We start from the raw sequence: 27,271 nt of genomic DNA, 5'->3' as shown, positions 1-27,271 counted from the left end.
CTGTGTTAGCCAGGATGGTCTCGATTTCCTGACCTCATGATCCGCCCGCCTTGGCCTTCCACGCGCTAGGATTACAGGAGTGAGCCACTGCGTCCGGCCGTCACAGCATCCTTCTTATGAGGACCGTGGAAAAAAGTTCTCTCTAGTTTTAGTTCCAGCACCAGGGGTCCTCCTTCTGGGTAAACAATTTATTTTTATTTCCTGGACACTGTAATTCATATAATTGATTGTGTTGCTCTTTCTTGCATTGGCCAAAGCATAGAGCCAAATGTGAATCCTTCTAGCAAATGTATAGAAAGAAACTTGTGGCACTATCAGCACCATGTGACCACTCCGGCCTTCATCTTCTCTTTCTTACTCTCATTTCCCCATTGTCCCAATACCTTCATCAATTTATTTTTAATTCTGCATTTTGTTTTATTGCTGGCGTTGTTGTACATTGCTTTAAATCCTTTCTGTAACAAAATATGACATATATAAATAAGAAATACTGTCCAAATATTTGTATAAGCTGCTTGCTTGAATTAGGATATTTATATTTATGATTTATATTTTAAAAATACAAACTCATAGAAGCTTAGAGTAGAATGGGGTTGCCAGAGGATGGGGGTGGTGGGGAAATAGAGAGCTGCTATTCAACTAGCATAAAGTTTCATTTATATGAGATGAAGCAGTTCTAGATATCTGCACTGCAAGATCATGCCTATAGTTAACAATAATGTATCGTACCCTTAAACATTTGTTGAAAGGGCCTATCTCATGTTTAATGTTATCACAACAATGGAAAGAAAACAACCCAACAACTTAGGATGATCCAGCAGAAGTTACACGTGGTTGAAGGTGGTACCATTACTGTTTTATTCAGTGACTTTATTGCCCTTTGGGGAGTGTGGGTGGAATGGCGGCAGATATTACTTCATGTGATAAAAGACAAACAGAGAGTCTTCTAAATTTTATTTAGAATAAAACCAGCATGGTAGAAATACATCAGTGATACAAGTGAAAAAGAACTTGATTCCTTAATAAAATCACTTACAAGTGCAAAAATGGACCCCATATGTGCTCTGCTTTACTTACACTCAACTCTAACCTGCGAGCATATTAGGAAAAAAGAAGCAAGTGCATCCAATAAAATTATTTGTAACTTAATTTGTATGAGGCGGGACAAGGTTGCTTTTGATCCAAGTCTGGTATTTCTTGGTTAACAGGGTGTAGATTCCAGGCTTTTTGGCAACACCACATTCATGACCTCCAGAGACTATGGCATGGAAGACACCTTTACAGATCAAGGGGCCCCCTGAGTCACCCTGGAAGGAAGAAAAAGGGCAAATACATGGTAAGAAGCTGTTGGGATATTTTTGTTTTTTAACCACCAACTGTTGATTGCTCAAGGGATTATTATCTGGGTCCTTGCTTTCTTTATGTCCCGAAGGGTTGTCTATGTGCCTGTCTCTGTCAAGGACTATGTTTCTGCCTACTTGCTTCTCTGTTTATGTCTCTATCTATGACTATGACTATGCCTCTGCCTCTGTCTCAGTGTCCATGTCTATATCTCTGTTTTGTCCCTACGTATGTCTACATTCCTCTGGGAATCAATGACTATTGGCTATTTATTAAAGAATGGATAAAGTTTTAAATAATCCACTGAAATAAAATAATCTTTTAAAATTGCATATTTCATTTTGATGCTCACAGACCTAAAATCAATTTGTTATTGAGGCTAGCAGAAAAAAGGAGTGTATTGTAGTAAATGTCTTCATGGCAGGAATTATATGTTCTCTGTTATTTATTTATTTTTTGCACCCTCACATGGTTGGACATAGTGCTATGTATATGTACCATACTTAGTAAATACTTAGTGAATGGAATGATTTTTGAAGACTCACTCTAACAGCAAAACATGTAACTAAATTCTATCAAGTGAAGGGAAAGAGCTATAGAGGGGATGGCATGGCCTTTTGATGAAGAGCTGGCTTCTACATTTGAAGACCTGCCTTTCTCTTTGCTAATGTTCACATTGCAAACTGCAGTGCCTTATACTTTGGTCAACCATGATAACAGATGTTTAGGAGGGTGATGGTCTTGGGTACTGCAGATGCACAAGACATTTGAAGTCATCATATCCTCTCCCCCAATTATACTTAATATAGTATGAGATGAATACTGTATTCTAATTTTTAAAAAATTAGTAATTCATTTGTGCTATATATTAGTATAGTTCATATAAACATGAACACCTATTTTTTCCTTACCATCTCAATAAACAAAAGATTTTGAAAAATATAATGACTCTTGTTCCTTTTTTTCTTTTAAGACAGGGTCTCATTTTGTCACCCAGACTGGAATGCAGTGGCAAGATCTTGGCTCACTTCAGCCTCAACCTCCTGGGCTCAGGTGATTCTCTCCCCTCAGCCTCCTGAGTAGGTGGGACTAGAGGCATGTGCCACCACACCCGGCTAATTTTTGTATTTTTTGTAGAGATGGGTTTTCACCGTATTGCCCAGGCTGTTCTTGAACTCCTGAGTTCAACAGATCCATCCACCTTGGCCTCCCAAAGTGCTGGGATTACAGGTGTGAGGCACCATGCCCGGCCTTTTGTTCCTTTTTGTTAGTCAGTGGTATGGTCTGAATGTTTGATTCCTCCAAATTCATATGTTGCAATCCTCACTCCCAAGGTGAGGGTATTAGGAGGTGGGGACTTTGGGAAGTGATTAGGTCATGGAGGTGAAGGCTTCATGAATGAGATTAGTTCCCTTATTAAAGAGGCCTAAGAGAGACCCCTCACCCCATCTACCATGTGAGGTTAGAATGAAAAGAAGCTGTTTATGAACCAGAAAGTAGGCCCTCCCCAGACACCAAATGTGCTGGTGCCTTGATCTTGATCTTGAACAGAATAAAGTTCTGTTATTTATAAGCCACCGAGTTTATGGTATGTTGTGGTAGCAGCCCAAACAGGCGAAGACAGTCAGTCAACATTACTTATGAAACACATACTGTATATTTGAGCTTTTTGCATTTGAGTCTTATAAGACCTCCTTATTGATTAATCTGCAAGGTGGTTCTTTAAATAAATTATCTTCTAATCACCACTAGTGACTTCAGGGTTGGTAGACTTTGTAAGGAGGATAACACCTCTCATAGGAAGCCTGTAAAAGTTGTCAGATATGGTCTATTATCCTGATTAACAAACATTTAGTGGGTGCTTATAAAGCATTGGGGAAGTTTTTACAATCCATCCACATTGGTAGATGAAAAAGAATAGAGAATGCTGTGCAGGAATGAAGAGAAAGTGTTTAGAATTGTGGTTTTGTATTCTCCATGCCCCTCCCTCCTCCTCAGTGTCAGTGAGCAATAGAGGCTTGGCTACTGTACAGCGCTCCGAGATGCCTGTTTGAAAGAGATTCTTACCTTACAGGAATCCTTCTGGCCTTTGGCATCTCCTGCACAGACCATGTCTTTGGTGATAAAAGGGTCGCCGTTGTAGTAACTTTGGCTGTTGCAAAGTTTTCGACTTAGGACAGTAACAGTGACTTCTCGCAGGGTATCAGAAAGTCTTAATAAATCTGGGTTGGTGGCTCCCCAGCCAGTAACCTCGCATTTGGTTCCAGATCTAAGAGAGGTTTTGGATCTTATGTGGAGCAGCTTGACATGTTTATTGAGTTTTGCGGCTGTTTGAAGCTGACAGATTGAAAAAAGATTGAATTATTTCTTTCCCAGTAGTATTCTGATGCTAGCCTGTGCGTTGTATGTGTGGTCCCTCTGTCTTAGGCGGGCGTCCCTGTTCTGGGATCTACTTTGGTGGTGGCCTGCAGCTGCATTTGTGGTTGTTGCTTTTCTGACCATGCTCTCTACTCCCCGAGGAGCTCACTGAGGCTTGGGGAGGGAGCTTATAGAGAGCAGGAATTTTGTCCAGTCTCGAGCAAACTGGCCTTTGCCCTGCATTGGATGGTTTTGTGTGGAATAACATCCATGGGTCATGACTTTGAGGGCTGGGCTGCTTCCTGCCGGATAGGACCCTTGAGTATGGTCTAGACCAAGTTTGGACTAAACTAAGTGTGGTCTAGACTAAGTTGTAACTCACTGCTGAGCCCCTGAAGTCACTTGGTTGGCTCTGTTGTATAAACAACTGTTGTATTTTTTACTTGCTAATGAGAAAAGCATTTGGGAGAAAAGCTTTCAGTGTGGATCCTTGGGCCTGTTAAGATGTTCCCCTCCTACATATGTGAGTATCAGAGTTGCTTTTCCTTGTATAAACACAGCCCTGGTGCATTTGTGATAAATTCTTGTTTCTTTCAAGGCAGTATATGGAATAACATGGGCCCTTATAAAATATATCATAATCACCTCAAACATGGGGAGGGTGCTAGTAAAATGCATTTTGTAGGTGATTTAACTAATTGAGCCATCCTGTATAAAAATGTTGACAAAATAGAAGAAAGACAATGCTACTACCTACCTTAACCAGCATGATATCATTTGATTGAGGATCTGATGTAACTCTTGAGAATGGTATAAATTTTTTGATCGCCAATGTTTGTTTGGAGGCCTCATTCTTTGAGAGAGAGTGTGCGCCTAAAACCACAGTGGGAGACTGGCCTTTGGTAAACCTAAAAAAAGCAAAGAAAGCAGCAGAATGATTTCCAAATCCCCCAGTGGGGAGTGGTGATGGTGGAGAGGGTTGTATACATAGAGAAACAAGGGCTATCTCCAAGGTAACCTGCTTAAGATTAGGTGGAGTGACAAAGGTCTTAGTGGACCCTAGCATGAATTGATATTAAGGGCCAAATGACTTGCCCTTAATCCCACCCTAAACCAATTCCCTGGCATTGCAAAAGAATATCAGAACTTGTATCCAACTGGGGGAAGAAAAAGGAGTGAAATCCTAATTGACTTAGATCAAGTTTAAAACAAAATTGTGTTCATTTATGTAAAAATAAAGCAAATTATATTTCTTGAGTTTGTAGTTTGAAATTTACACCAATTACCATTAAAATTTTTTTATTGTGGTAAAGTATACATAACAAAATTTACCATTTTAACCATTCTTAAATGTACAGTTTGGTGGTATGAAGGACATGTATATTGTTGTTCATCCACCACTATCATCTCCAGAGCCCCAGAACTTTTTTTTATCTTCCCAACATTAAGTGTTTTAATAATTAAGGTAGCCGGGTACGGTGGCTCAGCCACTTGGGAGACTGAGGTGGGAGGATCATTTGAGGCCAGGAGTTTGAGAGAAGCCTGGGCAATATAGTGAGACCCCCATCTCTAAAAAAACATTAAGGGGCACAGTGGTGCATGCTGGGCATGGTGGTGCATGCCTATAGTCCCAGCTGTTTGAGAGGCTGAAGCAGGAACGATTGCTTGAGCCCCGGAGCTGGAGGCTGAAGTGTCACAGCCTGGGTGACAGAACAAGGCCCCATCTCTTAAAAACAAACAAACAAACAAACAAAAACCATGAAGAAGATCCCCACCTTACACTTGCTCACCCACATGCCTAGACTTCATCTCAGGTCAATGTGGGGAAGTAAGGCCTATTACATGACAGTCAGATATGTCCATATGTCCTGTCCCCTCAATTAGAACAAAGATTTGGATAAGAAAGGAAAACTTTCCTCAAGGTAAGAAAACAGTGCTAATTTAAAATGAAGATACTTTAAGGTTAGTAGCCATTCCATCGGGGAGATTTAGAGGATATGAACTGGTGAGTCAGGTGAAGAAACAGATTTGTTTTTTCGCTTTTTTTTTTAACGTTTTTTTTTTTGAGACGGACTCTTGCTCTGTTGCCCAGGCTGGAGTTCAGTGGTGCCATCTTGGCTCACAGCAACCTCTGCCTCCCAGGATCAAGCGATTCTACTGCCTCAGCCTCCCGAGAGGCTGGGACTACAGGCTTGTGCTACCACACCTGGCTAATTTTTGTATTTTTAGTAAAGACGGAATTTCACCATGTTGGCCAGGGTGGTCTCGATCTCCTGACCTCAGGTGATCTACTGGCCTCAGCCTCCCAAAGTGCTGGGATTACAGGCGTGAGTGTCCGTGCCCGGCCAGGTTTGTTTTTTAAATCTCTGGTCATACACAGTTCTAGTACCAGTGTTTCAACAGTGCCATGATTGATCTGATTTACTCTTTGTTGGATAAAATTACATTTACAGCAGCGATAAAGTAGAAATAATTTTTTGGAGATTTTGGCAGTACCGTAGAGCCATTTGTATACTACAGATATATTCCATTACCGTGTCTATCTTTATGAAGTCCACCTCAGATCTTTTAATTGTGTTTGTTTGTTTACGTGTAACTATTTCTTTGCTACTTGGAAAAGCTACCAAAGTAGATTGCAGTAAAAACACACATACTCATGCATATAGATTAATAAAGATTAATAAAAGTTACAAAGAGAACAGAAACATACAGAAAAAGGAAGACATGATTGTTTCAGATTTGAAAATGAGCAAATGCCTGTGGTAGAGTGGGTTTGCTTATGGCAGAGCTGTGACTGCCTGGAATGACCACTTTTTGGTTTCTACCAAAAGAGTTTATTTTTATTTATTTTGGGAATTCCAGCTCTAATTGTTGAAAAGTTTGCCTATTGCAAAATCAGGATGGGGTGGAAATTTCTCGTAGGATGTGGATTGGATTTCCTAGGATTGATTTGAATTCAAATTCAACATACCCACTAAACCCAAAACTTTGTAGGAGAAGGATGACATAAAAATCTTCAGGATGAATGCTCTAACAGAAAGGTGGGCACGTGCCTAAATGACTCACACAAAGAAAGCTGTGAGGTACAAATGAGAGGTGTGGAGGGTGGATTCTCACTAAGGGAGGGATGCTGAAAAAATATCTGGGTTTCTTTCATCTTTTACTAATTTCCTCGACTAGTTATTGCCTTTGAAATGTTTTGGTTATTTTTGTCTCCACTGGGACATGTTAAGACCAAAAACAACCCAAGCAGACCATTATTCCTTCTGAACTTTCAATTTCTAGATATCCTTCAACTGTAATCTGTGCTACTCAGGTCAAATTTTCTGCCCACGGGATACCTGGAATTACTTGATTTCTGGGATCCCACCCCCTTAGCTAAACTGAAGTCTGAATTCACACAAAGAGGAAGTAATAATGCCAGTGTTTTTCAGTTGCACAGCACAGGATTTCCCCAAGTGCAGTCTTCAGACTTGCTTCAGAATCACCTGGAGGTGTTGGTTTAAAATGTGGTTTCCTGAGTCCCACCCTGAGCTTTCCTGGAAGAGAATCATATATGGAGCAGAACTACAGTGCGGCTTATAGTAGGTCTGCTGAAGACATCTGTAAACATTGTCTCAATTGAGCCTAACAACAACCTTTCTCAAGGTTGGTAAAGCTGACGGGCTGTGTATTCCTTACCAGTAAAAGATTGTTCTCTGACTGGTCCGAGGTGACACACCTCATAAATAGGGGAATCAGGACCCAAATTTGGCTTTTGGTGACTCCCAGTCCAGTGCTGTTTCCTCAGTCCCTCTTTGAACCCCGTGCCAACCCCCTTCAAGCCTCTTATTTTCTCTGCCAGCCCGCCTGGACGCTCAGCAGTGCTTCTGCTTAGACCCACCCCTTGAGGTCTGGTAGCAAAGGCAGGGTCCCTATGTCTTGGAGATTTCTCTTGCCTAAGAGAGAGGGAGAAGAACTTGGCTGTCAGAGAGGGAGGTCTTCCCAGTCTTATCTCGTCAACGTCAGATTAGTTCCTTGGTTATTACCATGGAAGGCACAGATAATTGTATAACAATACTCGATAGCATCTATTAAGTTCTTTGTGTTCTGTGCTAAGCATTTTACAAAGCTTCCCTCATTTAAACCTCACAACAGCGTGGTGAGATAAGTATTTTGACAATCCCCATTTTATAGACGAAGAAATTGAGGTTCAGGTAAATAAATAAACTTGAGGACCTTTGCCTCCAGGAGGCAAATTCGGGCAGGATTAAAGCTCAGTTGGCTTGAATCTAGAGCCTGAACATTGAACCATTTTGTTCTAGGAGCCTTGAGCATTTGAGATGGAGTGAGGCCGTGTGGAAGGGGCTGTGGAAGGTTCCATCTAACAACTTGCTAGGCAGGTTGGGGCAGGGGGAAGTGCTCCGTGAGGGGGGCCTGGGAGAGAATCAGGAGAACAGGGTACAACAGCTGGTGAGTTTTCCTTCTGGTAAGTTAAAATGCTGAAAATAAGTTCGTACAGGACATTTTTTATCCATTTCCTTTTATATTTGACATGGCAACTAATAAAGGGGCCAGAATATTGAGGGAGGAGACAGTGGATGGCTGGTGAGAAGGGAGCACTCCCAGGTTTGGCCCTCTTCACAATTTTGCTGAGAGAGAGGCTTGGGGCAAACTATTCCCACAGGATACTGGGGAGTACATTTGTGGGAAGCCACCACTGAGCTATTTTGTAAATATTTTGAATTTCATAAAGCTTAATATTTTTCCAACCACCGATCTGCCTACTTTTTACACCCAAGTGTCCTGTAGAGGAAATCTGATCTACATATTTTGGAGTTCTTCATATCCCAGCCATTTAAAATGATATTTAGCAATAGTTTGTTTTAAGAAAAAAAAAAAAAAAAAAAAAAAAAAAACTCCAAGACCTCTCTCCAGTCTTTTTTTTATAATCTCTTTCCCCAATTTGGGAATCCACTTCTCGTGAGTTAAATCCACTTGACAAAATGTAAAATTCAACTTAATGATATTATTTAACTTCCTATAACACTTTATGGCTAGTGAAGCACTTTTTCATACACCATGTTTCAGGCCTAGCCAAAAAAAGAAAGAAAGAAAGATCTGTCAGCGTATTTCTTTCTTTCCATCCAACATTTGTTGAACATTTAGAAGTCAAGCTCTGTGTCTGGGGAGATGATAGACCATTTGAATGTGTATTACGAGCATATTTGAAGATGTGCATATTTTGCATCAAATGAACATTTACTGATAGTTCCCCACTCTGTCTCTCTGATCTCAAGGGGGCAAATGCCCTGGAGAAGAGAGAAGTGATGGGGATGACAGTGTGATTTCTATGAGGGCAAGAACCCCATGTAAATGAAGTAACCATATTAAATTGGAAATCAGTGGCTTGCTATTTAGAGATAGCAGAAGATCTCCCAGTCTGCAGGCTTCAAAACTTCCAATTTGTGATCAAACAGTTCCATTTAAATGGGGCAATCAGACAAACCCCCCAAAGCATAGAAAAGCAAATCAATTCAGTTGTTCTGTTTAGATATAGACAATGCCTGGAGAGCAAACTGTTACAGCTAAGAGAGATCTTTAAGTGAAAGAAAAGGAGAAGGCTCCATCTCAGCTTATTAGGCAAGAAACATAAGGAAACATATATACAAACAAAAAACAAAACCAAAAAACCCAAGCAAACAAACAAAACAACAAATACCAAATTAGTTTTCTACTGGCATTTCCTTTTGTGATGGTTGCAGCATCCCAAGAGGGGTTTTGTGCTTTATTAGCTGAAGTAAGAGAATCCTAGTCTGAAACGGACTTTGGAAGGTTTTACTCTGTCTTCAGAAAAGCTTTCATTCTAAGTATCCTAGAAAATAACTCTCTCATTATCTTTCTCTTTCTAGAAGTCATCAATAACTTGTTTTTTTCCACCTAGGAAAGTTTTAAGTGGTGAGTAGCTACTGTTAGGAGTGGCAAAGTAGGCTTCTCATGCGTATAATACTAATGATAATAGCTGCAATTTTTTTTGTGCTTACTAAATGTGCCAAGCATGCTAAAATACTTAAACAGATAATATTTAATTCTCAAACCCCACAAAGCAGGTATGATATGATTATTACCCCTTTGTAAAATGGGGAAGCTCAGAGCACAGAGCAAGCTCAGGTTGTCTGATTTCCTCTTCAGCAGTGTGATCTAACAAGGTCAAGAGTACTGCTGCTTCAAGTATTACTGTTGCTGTGTTCCCTGCATTATACAGAGGGCTTGAATTTCTCTAATGTCTTGCCTGGGAAAAGCAGCTCAGTTCTCTCTGAAAAGCAAAACCCAGGACAGAAAGCGTGGATGTGGAAGAAGGTAAATAAACGCCACCAGTTGGTCAGTAACCACAGAAGCTAACAGTAGATCAAATTCTCATTCAGGAGAGGTAAGCTTCTCTTGTAGCTATAATAACTTGCAGAAAAAACACATGCCTGGAAAAGTGTGGAGGACTCACCGATATTGGCAGTGCGCTGCTGTCAGCACCCACTGTGGATCAATCAGAACACCTCCACAAACGTGATGTCCGCCATACTGGATGGAGGCCATAAATGGCCTGGAATGAGGTGACACTTCTTTCCCTCCAATAATTTCCATATTGAAACCTACAAAAGTAGACCAAAAGATTTCACACAAAAGATCTAAACATACTGTTTCATGTAATTCTTCCAATGACAGTCACTATATTATTTTCAAAGCTTAAAAAACAACAATAACCCTAGCTAAAAGCTACAATAATTTTATTGATGAAAAATTTGTATAATACATTTCAGTTCAGAAAGATAGGAATGATTGTGAAAATAATTTTCATCTATAATATAATTTTCATCTATAATATAACAATATAGTCAGTAGAAATTCATTTAATGTTTACACGTAGATATACGAGATACTTACACACAGGAGTCATATAAGCCCCAACTATTAGGAAAAACAGAGAAAAGGAACAAAACTTAGTCATTTTAAAGACTTAGATTTAAGAAGCCCAGATGAAATGCGTTGATCCTGTGATGAAGGAAGAAGATTCTGAAGACTAAGTTTTGTTCTTGTAAGTTTTGACTTTCTCACCACAGGTGCTCTAGGGGTAAGATTTTTTTTCACACCTATGTGTAAACGTTATGTATCAGTTTGGGGACTTTCAGTTCTGTGCTTTTAGCACTTTTTTGTTTTGTTTTGTTTTGAGACACAGTCTCCCTCTGTCGCCCAGGCTGGAGTGCAGTGGCGTGATGTCCGCTCACTGCAAGCTCTGCCTCCCGGGTTCACGCCATTCTCCTGTCTCAGCCTCCTGAGTAGCTGGGACTACAGGCGCCTGCCACCACGTCTGGCTAATTGCTTTTAGCACTTTTTTGGGAGAGGTATGTGTGCTATAAAGAACTCATATCTGGAGATACCATCTCTAATACCTGTATCAGAGTACTTATGCTATAAATAAAATTTATACTGTATGTGTATATAATATTTATAAATGAAAAATATCCATGCCATAAGAATGTAATGAAGTTGCAGACAGAGTTCAAAGATGTCCATTGCTCTCAAGCAATACTTACTATTTTTCCTGGCACAAAATGGTGCCTATCATATTTCATTCTTCTCTCTTTTTCATTTGGACATAGATTTATGATGAAGAGAGACATGGACCTTGCACAGATTGTGGTTACTTCACAATATGGCTTAGCTAAAGCCTGAGCACCATCCAGAGAAAACCATATGTTTTGCAGCAAACATCCCTACTCATGTCGTTTCTCTAAGTTTGCCCAAATTTGGTTAAATTTTAGTTACATTTTTGTGAGATTTCATAATGTTATTAAAGGTGAATATTGGCAACTGTTATTGATTCAGAGTCTCTCTTTTACTTATTTTTAATTGAAAATGGCCATGTGTTTTTCCAGGGACTTAATAATAATGTCTTTTAAAAATAAAGGACTGCATTTTGTAATTCTCCCCAGGAACAGATGATAATGCATTGCCAGGCCTTCAGTACAAAAGGTATTAGACTCAAGATTCTACAAGATTCTGTTTGCGCCAGACACTGATTAGCAGTGCAAATATAAAATGAATACAAATAGATCACGCATCAGAATGCCAATCACTTCCTAGAAACACTGATCAAAATTTGCATTAAATCAACAGATCTTTCTTTTAAGATGTATGCATTTTATCTTCCATTCATTTTAGAAAGGAGAATTAAAATCCAGAGCTATTATGCTTGGCAGATTGCAAGAGACTCCTTTCAAATTGTTTTCTAGCGCAAAGAGTAGGAATAATAATAAATAATCCTATAATTATGTATTATACATTATAACTTAATAATATATAAGTAAAATACCTTAAGTTATTTCCAAAATTCTTTTTATATGATCATTTATGGTTTCATGTCTATGTCTTTGAGGAAAGCAGGACAACTACTATATTTATGTTACAATGGAAGAAATAAGTTCCAAGAGGCTAAGTAATTTGCCCAAGGCAACACAGCTTATGACCTAGACCAAATCACCTGCCTGACCTCCCTGTATGTTAAGTTGTATGTGAATGAGTACCCTCCCAGAACACAGAATTTTATAAAAAGCCTGCTTTCCTTGTACAGGGGTGTGGCAACAGTAAAGCTTTCTACGTGTTAAACAGAATGAACAAAACCAACACAGAGCAGTAACTTCCTGCCAGAGAGAGCAGAAGGTGAGATAAGGAGGAGCCAGATTAAGAAAAGCCACAAGCTTAATAAACCAAACTTATTACTCCCACTCAAATGTCCCTGTGAATTTTCAAGTCATCTTTGTCACTGTTGATGTGCCTTGGATGCTCTACTGTGTGCCATTGTTACACATTGGAAGGCAGACAGGATGGCGTCAGTTGCCTGCTACATCCCAGTGATGCTGGGATCATAAGGAAGATGATGTGTGACAGGTAGAAGTGATCCAGACTCTAAGGAAGAAGTAAATTGTAAAGGACAAAGCTTTGTGTGTGTGTGTGTATGTGTGTGTGTGTGGCGGGGGAAATGGGAATGGTTACAAACATCTCTCAGCTGCTTATTTCTGAGTAGTAGGGATTAATGTCCACATAGCGTTGTACAAATTGCTGAACGTTTTTAGCTGTATTTCCAGGAAAGTAGTTGTCATTAGTCTTGTTTTATGGATAAATAAACTGAAATTCAGGGACTTGCTTGAGATTACCGAGCTAGCAGGTGGCCCTTAAGCTCCTATGTGCTGGCTCCCGGCTCTATGTTCCTTTCAACCTGACTACATGCCTGCCTCCTTTGAGAAGTCCCTGGGGGTTTAGGTGCTCCAAAAGACAAGATGGCTGTGCAGAAGAGAAAAAGGATTTAGCCATAAACACTGCGTGCAATTAGACATGGGTGAGATTTAGTTCAGTTGGGAAGAGTCTCATAACTCTTTCTTGTAGCTGACCTAGAAAATTCTGAGAATCATGTTGGTTAATAGTAATGAGTTATTTGGTTTTGGCTTTAGACAGATTTGCCAGTTAATAGTATCATTTGTTATTATATTCAGGATTCTGGATTTGAGAACAGTGGGCTGTGTAACATGATGAGCTCGGCGATCTAATTTATTTCTGGGTGTTGGTTTTTGTTCTGTTGAGTCTGCTGCAGGGAGGGCTGTGTTTGCTTTGGATGGCTTTACAGCAGCTGTACCGGACTGAGCAAGTGCAAGGCTGTGCTCAGAGCAGGGCTGGCTTCACACATCATAGCCTTGTGGCTCTTCCTTGCTGTGTTTAGCTGTCTTTCTTGCTGCTCTTAGATATGTTGTTTCTGCCTCTCCTGTGTTTCAGGAGACCCTTATAGAACAGTTGTTCCACTGGTTCAAAGGCCTCGTGTGGTTCTATCCTTTGGACTGCCTTTCTTCAACAGCCCAGACACCTGCTCCATCAGATTTATAAGCCACACCCCCTAGAGCCATGCCAATCAAAGCATGGCCCGCAGACCTGTGCCAGTCTCCGAACCTGTTTGTTACCGATTTGGAGCAAGATGGGGACAGAAATTGAGAGCCAGAGTTTAGAAACTGTAACAGCTACTTAACATGGCACTGTATTAATTTATTTTATTAATGAAATATAATTTGTCCAATCTAGTAAAAATTGGGTGTGTATTTTGTATGCCTTTGTTTTTTATTTAATTACTTTTTTCTATTTATTTGTGTTATATAAACGTATCCGTTCACAATGGGCTGAAACTAAAAACAAACAAATTAACAAACTAAAACTCCAAACACGCTGATCTTTCCCACAGGTAGTCTGAGAAACACTGCTCTGTAGATATAAGTGCAAAGCAGATTTGTTTCAAGCCCTTCCCGTTCATTCCCTTTTACATTCCTTTGAAAAATGTTCTCAATATCAAGTTTTCCCAAGCTATCCAACCATCCCCAGCCCTTGGTACTTGACATCAGGATTTGGCAGAATTTCACCGGACCTCTCCCTTGTAGCCCACCATCCTCCAGGCCTTGACTTCTGTCCAGTAATGGCTTAGCTAATTTGGTAAATGTATCTGCTAACACCCATAGAGAAATTATGGCAGCTTTGAAAATTGGGCTTGGGAAGGATATTGGGGTGCTATATAATGATATTAAGTCCAAAGTTCTCAAGAAAATGTAAATCTCACCTCAGATTACAGCCATTCCTCCCACTAGGTCCTTAAAATGAATGAGCTTAAGGGCAGTTGGCAAGGAAAGCAAAGTACCCCTCAACTCAGAGCTGGGGCTATAACATGGGTTGGGGCACATGGAACACTGCCTTTTCCTAAGCAACTTAAATGTAAATACTTCAGAGGGCTGCTCTAGGGCCTCTTCTTGGTGGAATGATGGTAGTGGCAAAGGTGAGATGGAGGGTAATTTGTTTTGTCTTCCTCTACCTCAGCTTTAAATCAGAATATATTTTGCATGTTAAATCTTCCTTTCATAAATATGAAGATACGTTTTCTAAACCATCATTATTGAGTTAAGTCACACAATAGTGCTTCAACTTCCTTGTCCTTTACTTCTCTCCAAGTCAGCTATGAAATGACTGGAATGGATGAGAATTGCCTTAAGGGCAGGATCCTCACATATGGAGTAATCATAGGAAAATACCTTGAGGACTTGGCAAATAGGGATGTCCCAGCACTGCTGGTGCTGGCTGCCTGGTCATACACTGTCCCTATCTCAACTTTGTCTCCAGGCCTTACACTGCCCTTTTATGACTCCTCTTCTTTTTTTTTTTCTTCTTGAGAGCAGCCTTTGATGTTCATTTTAACTAAGTTCAAATGTTATGGGTGGGATGAGGAAAGTGCCACATGGGGTGGTCCCTGTGATGTCGCTGGACTCAAGACAGATCACTCACATTGTCTGCAATACTTGTCCTGAAAGATTTGCACATGTGGAAATCCTTTCAACAGTAATGACTGCCAAAGGAAAGTTTTCAGCTCCAGGCTCGTGGGTACCCTGGCCTTGCACAGAGGAAGGTGAGGACTATATGAGCCTACCAGTATTATAGGGAGAAAACTGGGGTAAATATGTAGGCCAAGTTAAGGGAAAAATACCAGAGAAGGACCAGGTAATAAAGACCAGAGGAAAGGTGGAGGCAGGAAGGGAAGGAAGGAAATAAAGAAATACTGTTGAATAAAGAAGGAGAAATGATCAATTGAGGATGGGAGGCCTTAAAATGGAACACTTCCATTTATATTTGAACATCTCAGATACAGTACTGTGATACAGTACTGTGCCCCAAAGCCAAATATGTTGTCATTGTTTTACAATAGAAACAAATACAAGAAATAATCTCATCATGCTGAAAGCAATTAAATTGTTTAAACTAGTGAAGATGATTTTACAAAATAAACGAAGTACAGCAGGCAAAGTAGTAGGAATTTCAAAATGAACAACCACATTCATTAATGAGGGAAACACAGTAATTGCTATGGTCAAGCTGGAACACAGCAAGTGTTATCGATTGATTCAGTATTCACTAATTTTCCATTGAGAATCAGTTCAAGTAGAAATCTAGATATGATATAAATACTTTTTCCAAAAAGTGACCAAACAACACACACACACACACACACACACACACACACAACCTTCCCCTCCCACCCTTTTTTCTATGAGGAAATGAAATCATTATAAACACTAAATGAGATGGTAAATTAAAAATAATGTTTAAGAGGGGAAGGCATAAAGGAAACTATCAATAAGTTAGAGCATAGAAGACTTCTGTAAGGTAGAAAATACCATAGGCAATATCCAAAGACCTATGACAAAATGCTCGTCACTTACATTGAAAACATTTCCCCCCAAAGACAATATCTTTAATATGTGAAGGGTCCTTATAAATAAAAGTAACAATAAGTGGGCTCAATGTGAGCAAATCAATATAAATACAAATAAAACAGTATTTTAGTTAAACTACCTCACTAGGGACCTGGTATATAAATAATATTTAGAAATAATTTTGATGACTATTACAGGATAAATAATGAAGCACATTTTACAGTTTTGCAAGGCTTAATAAATATAAGGTTTGATATGCTAAGGACACAACTGCTACAGCAAGTATTTGATAAAAAGGCTGCAGGCTGAGAAGAGATTATCAACAAAAGCATAATCTTCTAATTTTTTTTTTGAGAAGTTACCAAGTATCTTCTTTATTATTTTTAATTAATTAATTAGTTTATAAATTTATACCACATTCAACTTATTCTACTAAGTATAAGCAAATCACATTGAGAATTACAAAAATTCCAGATGCATAGATCCTTCACAGACTATATATACTCCAGTAGGAAGTATGAAAGACTTAAGTTGTTAGCCATAATACCAACATAAGGACAATATGAATGGGAATATTCAGTGCATTAGTTATGTTACAGAAATATGTGCAAATAAGTTTAAAATTAAGGCTTTGATGTAAATATTAAAGAAAATACAATCATACATTTGAATTGCTAGTTACACTAGATAATCCCAAACTATTAAAAAAAATTTTTTTTTTTATTATACTTAAAGTTCTAGGGTACATGTGCACAACGTGCAGGTTTGTTACATATGTATACATGTGCCATGTTGGTGTGCTGCACCCATTAACTCGTCATTTATATTACGTGTATCTCCTAATGCTTTCCCTCCGCACTCCCCCCACCCCAAAACAGGCCCCGGTGTGTGATGTTCCCCTTCCTGTGTCCAAGTGTTCTCATTGTTCAATTCCTACCTATGAGTGAGAACATGCGATGTTTGGTTTTCTGTCCTTGTGATAGTTTGCTCAGAATGATGGTTTCCAGCTCCATCCATGTCCCTACAAAGGACATGAACTCATCCTTTTTTATGGCTGCATAGTATTCCATGGGGTATATGTGCCACATTTTCTTAATCCAGTCTATCATTGATGGACATTTGGGTTTGTTCCAAGTCTTTGCTATTGTGAATGGTGCCACAATAAACATACATGTGCATGTGCCTTTATAGCAGCATGATTTATAATCCTTTGGGTATATACACAGTAATGGGATGGCTGGGTCAAATGGTATTTCTAATTCTAGATCCTTGGGGAATTGCCACACTGTCTTCCACAATGGTTGAACTAGTTTACAGTCCCACCAACAGTGCAAAAGTGTTCCTATTTCTCCACATCCTCTCCAGCACCTGTTGTTTCCTGACTTTTTAATGATCGCCATTCTAACTGGTTTGAGATGGTATCTCATAGTGGTTTTGATTTGCTTTTCCCTGATGGCCAGTGATGATGAGCATTTTTTCATGTATCTGTTGGCTGCATAAATGTCTTCTTTTGAGAAGTGTCTGTTCATATCCTTTGCCCACTTTTTGATGGGGTTGTTTTTTTCTTGTAAATTTGTTGGAGTTCATTGTAGATTCTGGATATTAGCCCTTTGTCAGATGAGTAGGTTGCGAAAATTTTCTCCCATTCTGTAGGTTGCCTGTTCACTCTGATGATAGTTTCTTTTGCTGTGCAGAAGCTCTTTAGTTTAATTAAATCCCATTTGTCAATTTTGGCTTTTGTTGCCATTGCTTTTGGTGTTTTAGACATGAAGTCCTTGCCCATGCCTATGTCGTGAATGGTATTGCCTAGGTTTTCTTCTAGAGTTTTCATGGTTTTAGGTCTAACATGTAAGTCTTTAATCCATCTTGAATTAATTTTTGTATAAGATGTAAGGAAGGGATCCAGTTTCAGCTTTCTACATATGGCTAGCCAGTTTTCCCAGCACCATTTATTAAATAGGGAATCCTTTCCCCATTTCTTGTTTTTGTCATGTTTGTCAAAGATCAGATGGTTGTAGATGTGTGGTATTATTTCTGAGGCCTCTGTCCTGTTCCATTGGTCTAGATTTCTGTTTTGGTACCAGTACCATGCTGTTTTGGTTACTGTAGCCTTGTAGTATAGTTTGAAGTCAGGTAACGTGATGCCTCCAGCTTTGTTTTTTGGCTTAGGACTGTCTTGGCAATGCAGGCTCTTTTTTGGTTCCATATGAACTTTAAAGTAGATTTTCCAATTCTGTGAAGAAAGTCATTGGTAGCTTGATGGGGATGGCATTGAATATATAAATTACCTTGGGCAGTAAGGCCATTTTCACAATATTGATTCTTCCTACCCATGAGCATGGAATGTTCTTCCATTTGTTTGTATCCTCTTTTATTTCATTGAGCAGTGGTTTGTAGTTCTTGTTGAAGAGGTCCTTCCCATCCGTTGTAAGTTGGATCCCTAGGTATTTTATTCTCTTTGAAGCAATTGTGAATGGGAGTTCACTCATGATTTGGCTCTCTGTTTGTCTGTTATTGGTGTATAGGAATGCTTGTGATTTTTGCACATTGATTTTGTATCCTGAGACTTTGCTGACATTGCTCATCAGCTTAAGGAGATTTTGGGCTGAGATGATGGGGTTTTCTAAATATACAATCTTGTCATCTGCAAACAGAGACAATTTGACTTCCTCTTTTCCTAATTGAATACCCTTTATTTCTTTCTCCTATCTGATTGCCCTGGCCAGAACTTCCAACACTATGTTGAATAGGAGTGGTGAGAGAGGGCATCCCTGTCTTGTGCCCGTTTTCAAAGGGAATGCTTCCAGTTTTTGTCCATTCAGTATGATATTGGCTGTGGGTTTGTCATAAATAGCTCTTATTATTTTGAGATATGTCCCATCAATACCTAGTTTATTGAGAGTCTTTAGCATGAAGGGTTGTTGAATTTTGTCAAAGGCCTTTTCTGCATCTATTGAGATAATCATGTGGTTTTTGTCTTTGTTCTGTTTATATGCTGGATTGTGTTTATTGATTTGCGTATGTTGAATCAGCCTTGCATCCCAGGGATGAAGCCCACTTAATCATGCTGAGTAAGCTTTTTGATGTGCTGCTGGGGTCGGTTTGTCAGTATTCTATTGAGGATTTTTGCATCGATGTTCATCAGGGATATTGGTCTAAAATTCTTTTTTTGTTGTGTCTCTGCCAGGCTTTGGTATCAGGATGATGCTGGCCACATCAAATGAGTTAGGGAGGATTCCCTCTTTTCTATTGATTGGAATAGTTTCAGAAGGAATGGTACCAGCTCCTCCTTGTACCTCTGGTAGAATTTGGCTGTGAATACATCTGGTCCTGGCCTTTTTTTGATTGGTAGGCTATTAATTATTGCTTCAATTTCAGAACTTGTTATTGGTCTATTCAGGGATTCAACTTCTTCCTGGTTTAGTCTTGTGAGGGTGTATGTGTCCAGGAATTTATCAATTTCTTCTAGATTTTCTAGTTTATTTGCATAGAGGTGTTTATAATAGTCTCTGATGGAAGTTTGTATTTCTCTAGGATTGGTGGTAATATCCCCTTTATCATTTTTTATTGCATCTCCTTGATTCTTCTCTCTTTTCTTCTTTATAATTCTTGCTAGTGGTCTATCAATTTTGTTGATCTTTTCAAAAAACCAGCTCCTGGATTCATTGATTTTTTGAAGGGTTTCTTGTGTCTCTATCTCCTTCAGTTCTTCTCTGATCTTAGTTATTTCTTGCCTTCTGCTAGCTTCTGAATGTGTTTGCTCTTGCTTCTCTAGTTCTTTTAATTGTGATGTTAGGGTGTCAATTTTAGATCTTTCCTGCTTTCTCTTGTGGGCATTTAGTGCCATAATTTTCCCTCTACACACTGATTTAAATGTGTCCCAGAGATTCTGATATGTTGTGTCTTTGTTCTCATTGGTTTGAAAGAACATCTTTATTTCTGCCTTAATTTCGTTATTTACCCAGTAGTCATTCAGGAGCAGGTTGTTCAGTTTCCATGTAGTTGTTTGGTTTTGAGTGAGTTTCTTAATCCTGAGGTCTAGTTTGATTGCACTGTGGTCTGAGAGACAATTTGTTATAATTTCTGTTCTTTTACATTTGTTGAGGAGTGCTTTACTTCCAACTATGTGGTCAATTTTGGAATAAGTGCGATGCGGTGCTGAGAAGAATGCATATTCTGTTGATTTGGGGTGGAGAGTTCTGTAGACGTCTGTTAGGTCTGCTTGGTGCAGAGCTGAGTTCAATTCCTGGGTATCCTTGTTAACCTTCTGTCCCGTTGATCTGTCTGATGTTGACAATGGGGTGTTAAAGTCTCTCATTATTATTGTGAGGGAGTCTAAGTCTCTTTGTAGATCTCTAAGGACTTGCTTTATGAATCTGGGTGCTCCTTTATTGAGTGCATATATGTTTAAGATAGTTAGCTCTTCTTGTTGAATTGATCCCTTCACCATTATGTAATGACCTTCTTTGTCTCTTTTGATCTTTGTTTGTTTAAAGTCTGTTTTATCAGAGACTAGGATTGCAACCCCTGCCTTTTTTCGTTTTCCATTTGCTTGGTAGATCTTTCTCCATCCCTTTATTTTGAGTCTGTGTGTGTCTCTGCACGTGAGATGGGTCTCCTGAATACAGCACACTGATGGGTCTTGACTCTTTATCCAACTTGCCAGTCTGTGTCTTTTAATTGGAGCATTTAGCCTCTTTACATTTATTTTATTTTATTTTATTATTATTATACTTTAAGTTTTAGGGTACATGTGCACAATGTGCAGGTTAGTTACATATGTATACATGTGCCATGCTGGCGTGCTGCACCCATTAACTCGTCATTTAGCCTATTTACATTTAAGGTTAATATTGTTATGTGTGAATTTGATCCTGTCATTATGATGTTAGCTGGTTATTTTGCTCGTTAGTTGATGCAGTTTCTTCCTAGCATTGATGGTCTTTACAATTTGTCATGTTTTTGCAGTGGCTGGTACTGGTTGTTCCTTTCCATGTTTAGTGCTTCCTTCAGGAGCTCTTGTAGGGCAGGCCTGGTGGTGACAAAATCTCTCAGCATTTGCTTGTCTGAAAGGATTTTATTTCTCCTTCACTTGTGAAGCTTAGTTTGGCTGCATATGAAATACTGGGTTGAAAATTCTTCTCTTTAAGGATGTTGAATATTGGCCCTCACTCTCTTCTGGCTTGTAGAGTTTCTGCCGAGAGATCTGCTGTCAGTCTGATGGGTTTCCCTTTGTGGATAACCTGACCTTTCTCTCTGGCTGCCCTTAACATTTTTTCCTCCATTTCAACTTTGGTGAATCTGACAATTGTGTGTCTTGGAGTTGCTCTTCTCGAGGAGTATCTTTGTGGCGTTCTCTGTATTTCCTGAATTTGAATGCTGGCCTGCCTTGCTAGGTTGGGGAAGTTCTCCTGGATAATTTCCTGAAGTGTGTTTTCCAACTTGGTTCCATTCTCCCTGTCATTTTTAGGTACACCAATCAGACATAGATTTGGTCTTTTCACATAGTCCCATATTTCTTGGAGGCTTTATTAATTTCTTTTTACTCTTTTTTCTCTAAACTTCTCTTCTCACTTCATTTCATTCATTTGTTCTTCAATCACTGATATGCTTTCTTCCAGTTGATCGAATCAGCTATTGAAGCTTGTGCATTCATCACGTAATTCTCACGCCATGGTTTTCAGCTCCATCAGGTCATTTAAGGACTTCTCTACACTGGTTATTCTAGTTAGCCATTTGTCTAATCTTTTTTCAAGGTTTTTATCTTCTTTGCATTGGGTTTGAACTTCCTCCTTTAGCTCGGAGAAGTTTGATCATCTGAAGACTTCTTCTCTCAACTCATCAAAATCATTCTCCGTCCAGCTTTGTTCCTTTGCTGGTGAGGAGCTGCGTTCCTTTGGAGGGGGAGATGTGCTCTGATTTTTAGAATTTTCAGCTTTTCTGCTCTGTTTTTTCCCCATCTTTGTGGTTTTATTTACCTTTGGTCTTTGATGATGGTGACATACAGATGGGGTTTTGGTGTGGATGTCCCTTCTGTTTGTTAGTTTTCCTTCTACAGTCAGGATCCTCAGCTGCAGGTCTGTTGGAGTTTGCTGGAGGTCCACTCCAGACGCTGTTTGCCTGGGTATCAGCAGTGTAGGCTGCAGAACAGCAAATATTGCTGAACAGTAAATGTTGCTGCCTGATCGTTCCTCTGGAAGCTTCATCTCAGAGGGGTACCTGGCTGTGGGAGGTGCCACTCTGCCCCTACTGGGGGGTGCCTCCCAGTTAGGCTACTCAAGGGTCAGGGACCCACTTGAGGAGGCAGTCTGTCTGTTCTCAGATCTCAAGCTGCGTGCTGGGAGAACACTACTCTCTTCAAAGCTGTCAGACAGGGACATTTAAGTCTGCAGAGGTTTCTGCTGCCTTTTGTTTGGCTATGCCCTGCCCCCAGAGGTGGAGTCTACAGAGGCAGGCAGACCTCCTTGAGCTGCAGTGGGCTCCATCCAGTTCGAGCTTCCTGGCCTCTTTGTTTACCTACTCAAGCCTCAGCAATGGTGGGAACCCCTCCCTGAGCCTTACTGCTGCCTTGCTGTTTGATTGCAGACTGCTGTACTAGCAATGAGTGAGGCTCCATGGGTGTGGGACCCTCTGAACCAGGTATGGGATATAATCTCCTGGTATGCCATTTGCTAAGACCATTGGAAAAGCACAATATTAGGATGGGAGTGACCCAATTTTCCAGGTGCCGTTTGTCACCCCTTCCCTTGGCTAGGAAAGGGAATTCCCTGACTCCTTGCACTTCTTGGGTGAGGCGGTGCCTCACCCTGCTTCAGCTCACACTCGGTGGGCTGCACCCATTGTCCTGTCCCCATTGTCCGATGAGCCCCAGTGAGATGAACCCAGTACCTCAGTTGGAAATGCAGAAATCACCCATCTTCTGCGTCGCTCACACTGGGAGCTGTAGAATGGAGCTGTTCCTATTTGGCCATCTTGGAACTGCCCTCCAATATTCTAAATTTTTAATGTTGGTTGGCGAGTCAGTTGGTGGAATAATCTGTACAACAAACCCCTATGACACAAGTTTACCTATGTAACAAATCTGCACTTGTAACCCTGAACTTAAAATAAAAGTTAAAAAAAAATAAAAGACCAGAAAAAGACTGAACTTTGTTTAAATTCCTCTATGTCTGTTCTTGTACAAGTACAATGCTGTTTTGGTTACTGTAGGCCTATAGTATAGTTTGAAGTCAGGTAGTGTGATGCCTCCAGCTTTGTTCTTTTTGCTTAGTATTGCCTTGGCTATTCAGGCTCTTTTCTTGGTTCTATACGAATTTTAAAATAGTTTTTACTAGTTCTGTGAAGAATGTCAATGACAGTTTAATGGGAATAGCACTGAATCCATAAATTTCTTTGGGCAGTATAGCCATTTTAATGGTAAATGATATTGATTCTTCCTGTCATCCAGGTATTAAGCCTAGAACTCATTGGTTGTTTTTCCTGATCCTCCCACCCTCCACCCTCTGAAAGGCCCCAGTGTGTGCTGTTCCCCTCTGTGTGTCCATGTGTTCTCATCATTTTGCTCCTACTTATAAATCAGAACATGTGGTATTTGGTTTTATGTTCTTGTAGTTTGCTAAGAATAATGGCCTCCAGCTCCATCCATGTCTTTGCAAAGGACATGATCTCGTTTTTTTATGGCTGCATAGTACTTCATGGTGTATATATATCACATTTTATTTTTCCAGTCTATCATTGATGGACATTTAGGTTGACTCCATGTCTTTGCTCTTGTGAATAGTGCTGCAACAAACATGTGTGCATATGTCTTTATAACAGAATGATTTATATTCCTTTGGGTATATACCCAGTAATGGAATTGTTGGGTTGAATGGTTATCCCAGCACCATTTATTGAAAAGGGAATCCTTTCCCCATTGCTTGTTTTTGTCAGCTTTGTTGAAGATCAGATGGTTGTAGGTGTGTAGCCTTATTTCTGGGCTTTTTATTTTATTTCACTGTTCTATGTTTCTGTTTTTATAACAGTACCATGCTGCTTTGGTTACTGTAGCCCTGTAATGTAATTTGAAGTTGGATAACATGATGCCTCCGGCTTTGTTCTTTTTGCTTAAGATTGCCTTGGCAATTCAGGCTCTTTTTGGGTTCCATATGAATTTTAAAATAGTTTTTTTCTAGTTCTGTGAAGAATGTCATTGGTAGTTTGACAGGAATAGCATTGAATCTATAAATTGCATTATAACATTAAATCTATAAATGGCAGTGTGGCCATCTTAATGATATTGATTCTTCCTGTTTATGAGCATGGAATATTTTTCCATTTGTTTCTGTCATTTCTGATTTATTTGAGCAGTACTTTGTAGCTCTTCTTGTAGAGATCTTCACCTCCCTGGTTAGCTGTATTCCTAGGTATTTTATTATTTTTGTGGCAATTGTGAATGAAAGTTTGTTCATGATTTGGCTCTTGACTTGCCTGTTGTTGGTGTATAGGAATGATAGTGATTTTTGCACATCAATTTTGTATCCTGAGACTTTGCTAAAGTTATTTATCTTCTTAAGAAGCTTTTGGGCTGAGATGATGGGGTTTTCTAGATATAGGATCCTGTTATCTGTAAATAGGGATAGTTGGACTTCCTCTCTTCCTATTTGGATGCTGTTTATTTTTCTTGCCTGATTGCCTTGGCCAGAACTTCCAATACTATGTTGAATAGGAGTGGTGAGAGAGGGCACCCTTGTCTTGTGCTGGTTTTCAAGGGGAATGCTTCTAGCGTTTGCCCATTCAGTATTATGTTGGCTGTGGGTTTCTCACATATGGCTGTTATTATTTTTGAGGTATGTTCCTTTAATACTCAGTTTATTGAGAGTTTTTAACATGAATGGATGTTGAATTTTATTAAAAGCCTTTTCTGTATCTGTGGAGATAATCATGTGGTTTTTGTCTTTAGTTCTGTTTCTGTGATGAAACACATTTATTGATTTGCATATGTTGAACCAACCTTGCTTCCTAGGGATGAAGCCTTCTTGATTGTGGTGGATAAGCTTTTTGATGTGCTGCTGGGTGGATAAGCTTTTTGATGTGCTGCTGGATTCAGTTTGCCAGTATTTTGTTGAGGATTTGCATCAATGTTCATCAAGGATATTGGCTTGTAGTTTTTTTGTTTTTTTGTTTGTTTTTTTCCATCTCTGTCAAGTTTTGGTATCAGGATGATGCTGATCTCATAGAATGAGTTGGGGAGGGGTTCCTCCTGTTCAATTTTTAAGAATAGTTTCAGTAGGAATGGTACCACTTCTTCTTTGTACATCTGGTAGAATTTAGCTGTGAATTCATCTTGTCCTGGCCTTTTTTCGGTTGGTAGGCTATTTATTTCTGCCTCAATTTCAGAACTCATTATTGGTCTGTTCAGGGATTCAGTTTCTTCCTGGTTCAGTCTTGGGAGGGTGTATGTGTCCAGGAATTTATCCAATTCTTCTAGATTTTATGGCTTATGTGCCCAGAACTGTTTATATTATTCTTGGATATTTGTTTGCATTTCTGTGGGGTCAGGGGTAAAACATCCCCCTTTTCATTTCTGATTGTGTTTATTTAAATCTTCTCTCTTTTCTTCTTTATTAGTCTAGCTAGTGGGCTATCTATTTTATTAATTTTTTCAAAAGACCAGCTCCTGATTCATTGATCTTTTGAATGTTTTTTCATGTCTCTATCTCCTTCAGTTCAGCTCTGATTTTGGTTATTTCTTGTCTTCTGCTGGCTTTGAGATTTGTTTGCTCTTGGTTCTCTAGTTCTTTTAGTTGTGATGTTAGGTTGTTAACTTGAGATCTTTCTAACATTTTGATGTGGGCACTTAGTGCTATAAATTTCCCTATTAACACTGTGTTAGCTGTCTCAAAGATTCTGGTATGTTGAATCCTTTTTATCATTAGTTTCAAAGAACTTGATTTCTGCCTTAATTTCATTATTTACCCAAATGTCATTCAGGAGTAGTTTATTCAATTTCTATGTAATTGTATGGTTTTAAGTGAATTTCTTAGTCTTGAGTTCTAATTTGCTTGCACTGCTGTCTGAGATACTGTTTGTTATGATTTCAGTTCTTTTGCATTTGCTGAGGAGTGTTTTACCTCTGATTATGTGATCAATTTTAGAGTAAGTGCCATGTGGTCATGAGAAGAATGTATATGCTGTTGTTTTTGGGTGGAAAGTTCTATAGATGTATATCAGGTCTGCTTGACCCAGAGCTGACTTCAGGTCCTAAGTATCTTTGTCTAATATTATCAGTGGGATGTTAAAGTCTCCCACTATTATTTTGTGTAAGTCTAAGTCTCTTTGAAGGTCTTTAAGAACTTACTTTATGAATCTGAACGCTCCTGTATTGGGTGCATATATATTTAGAATACTTAGATCTTCTTGTTCAATTGAACACTTTATCTTTATGTAATGCCCTTCTTTGTCTTTTTTGATCTTTGTTGGTTTAAAGTTTGTTTCGTCACAAACTAGGGTTGCAACCACTACTTTTTTCTGTTTGCCATTTGCTTGGTAGATTTTCCTCCATCCTTTTATTTTAAGCCTATGTGTGTCACTGCATGTGAGATGGGTCTTTTGAAGATAGCATACCAATGGGTCTTGGTTCTTTATCTGCTTGCCACTCTGTGTCTTTTAGTTGGGGCATTTAGCCCATTTACATTTAAGGTTAGTATTGATATGTTTGGATTTGATCCTGTCATCATGATATTAGCTGGTTATTTTGCAGACTTGTTTATGTGGTTGCTTTATAACATCACTGGTTTGTGTACTTCAGTGTGTTTTTGTAGTGGCTGGTAGTGGTCTTTCCTTTTCATATTTAGTGCTTCCTTCAGGAGCTCTTTTAAGGAATTTCTGGTGGTGATGAATTCCCTCAGCATTTGCTTGTCTGAAAAGGATCTTACTTCTCCTTCACTTATGAAGCTAATTTTGGGGTATGAAATTCTGGTTTGGAATTTCTTTTCTTTAAGAATGTTGAATATTGGCCCCCAGTCTGTTCTGGCTTATACAGTTTCTGTTGAGAGGTCCATTATTATAGTCTGATGAGCTTCCCTTTGTAGGTGACCTGGACTTCTCTAGCTGCCCTTAACATTTTTTCTTTCACTTGGACCTTGGAGAATCTGCTGATTATATGTCTTGGGGATGATCTTCTTGTGGAGTATCTTAATGAGGTTCTCTGCATTTCCTGAATTTGAATGTTGGCCTGTCTAGCTAGGTTGGGGAAGAATGTAACTGACCTGACAGAGCTGAAAAACACACTATAAGAATTTCATAATACAATCACTGGATGA

At 39.3% G+C, this 27,271-nt stretch overlaps 1 protein-coding gene across 1 annotated transcript; it reads right to left on the bottom strand.

The window, feature by feature from the left end:
• Positions 1-937: 937 nt before the first annotated feature.
• Positions 938-10,774, bottom strand: GZMK (granzyme K). Its single transcript, XM_002815557.4, has 5 exons — positions 10,618-10,774; positions 10,178-10,325; positions 4,457-4,607; positions 3,409-3,678; positions 938-1,307 (listed from the first exon to the last, which is right to left on the bottom strand). Exons 1-5 carry the CDS (start codon positions 10,679-10,681, stop codon positions 1,146-1,148), a joined length of 795 nt encoding a protein of 264 aa, XP_002815603.1. The 5' UTR covers positions 10,682-10,774; the 3' UTR covers positions 938-1,145.
• Between the last annotated feature and the right edge of the window lie 16,497 nt (positions 10,775-27,271).

The sequence above is a fragment of the Pongo abelii genome, chromosome 4 (genome assembly GCF_028885655.2).
Source record: "Pongo abelii isolate AG06213 chromosome 4, NHGRI_mPonAbe1-v2.0_pri, whole genome shotgun sequence".
NCBI lineage: Eukaryota > Metazoa > Chordata > Mammalia > Primates > Hominidae > Pongo > Pongo abelii.
The sequence above is the reverse complement of the archived record's forward strand: the minus strand, read 5'-3'. Positions and strand labels throughout refer to the sequence as shown.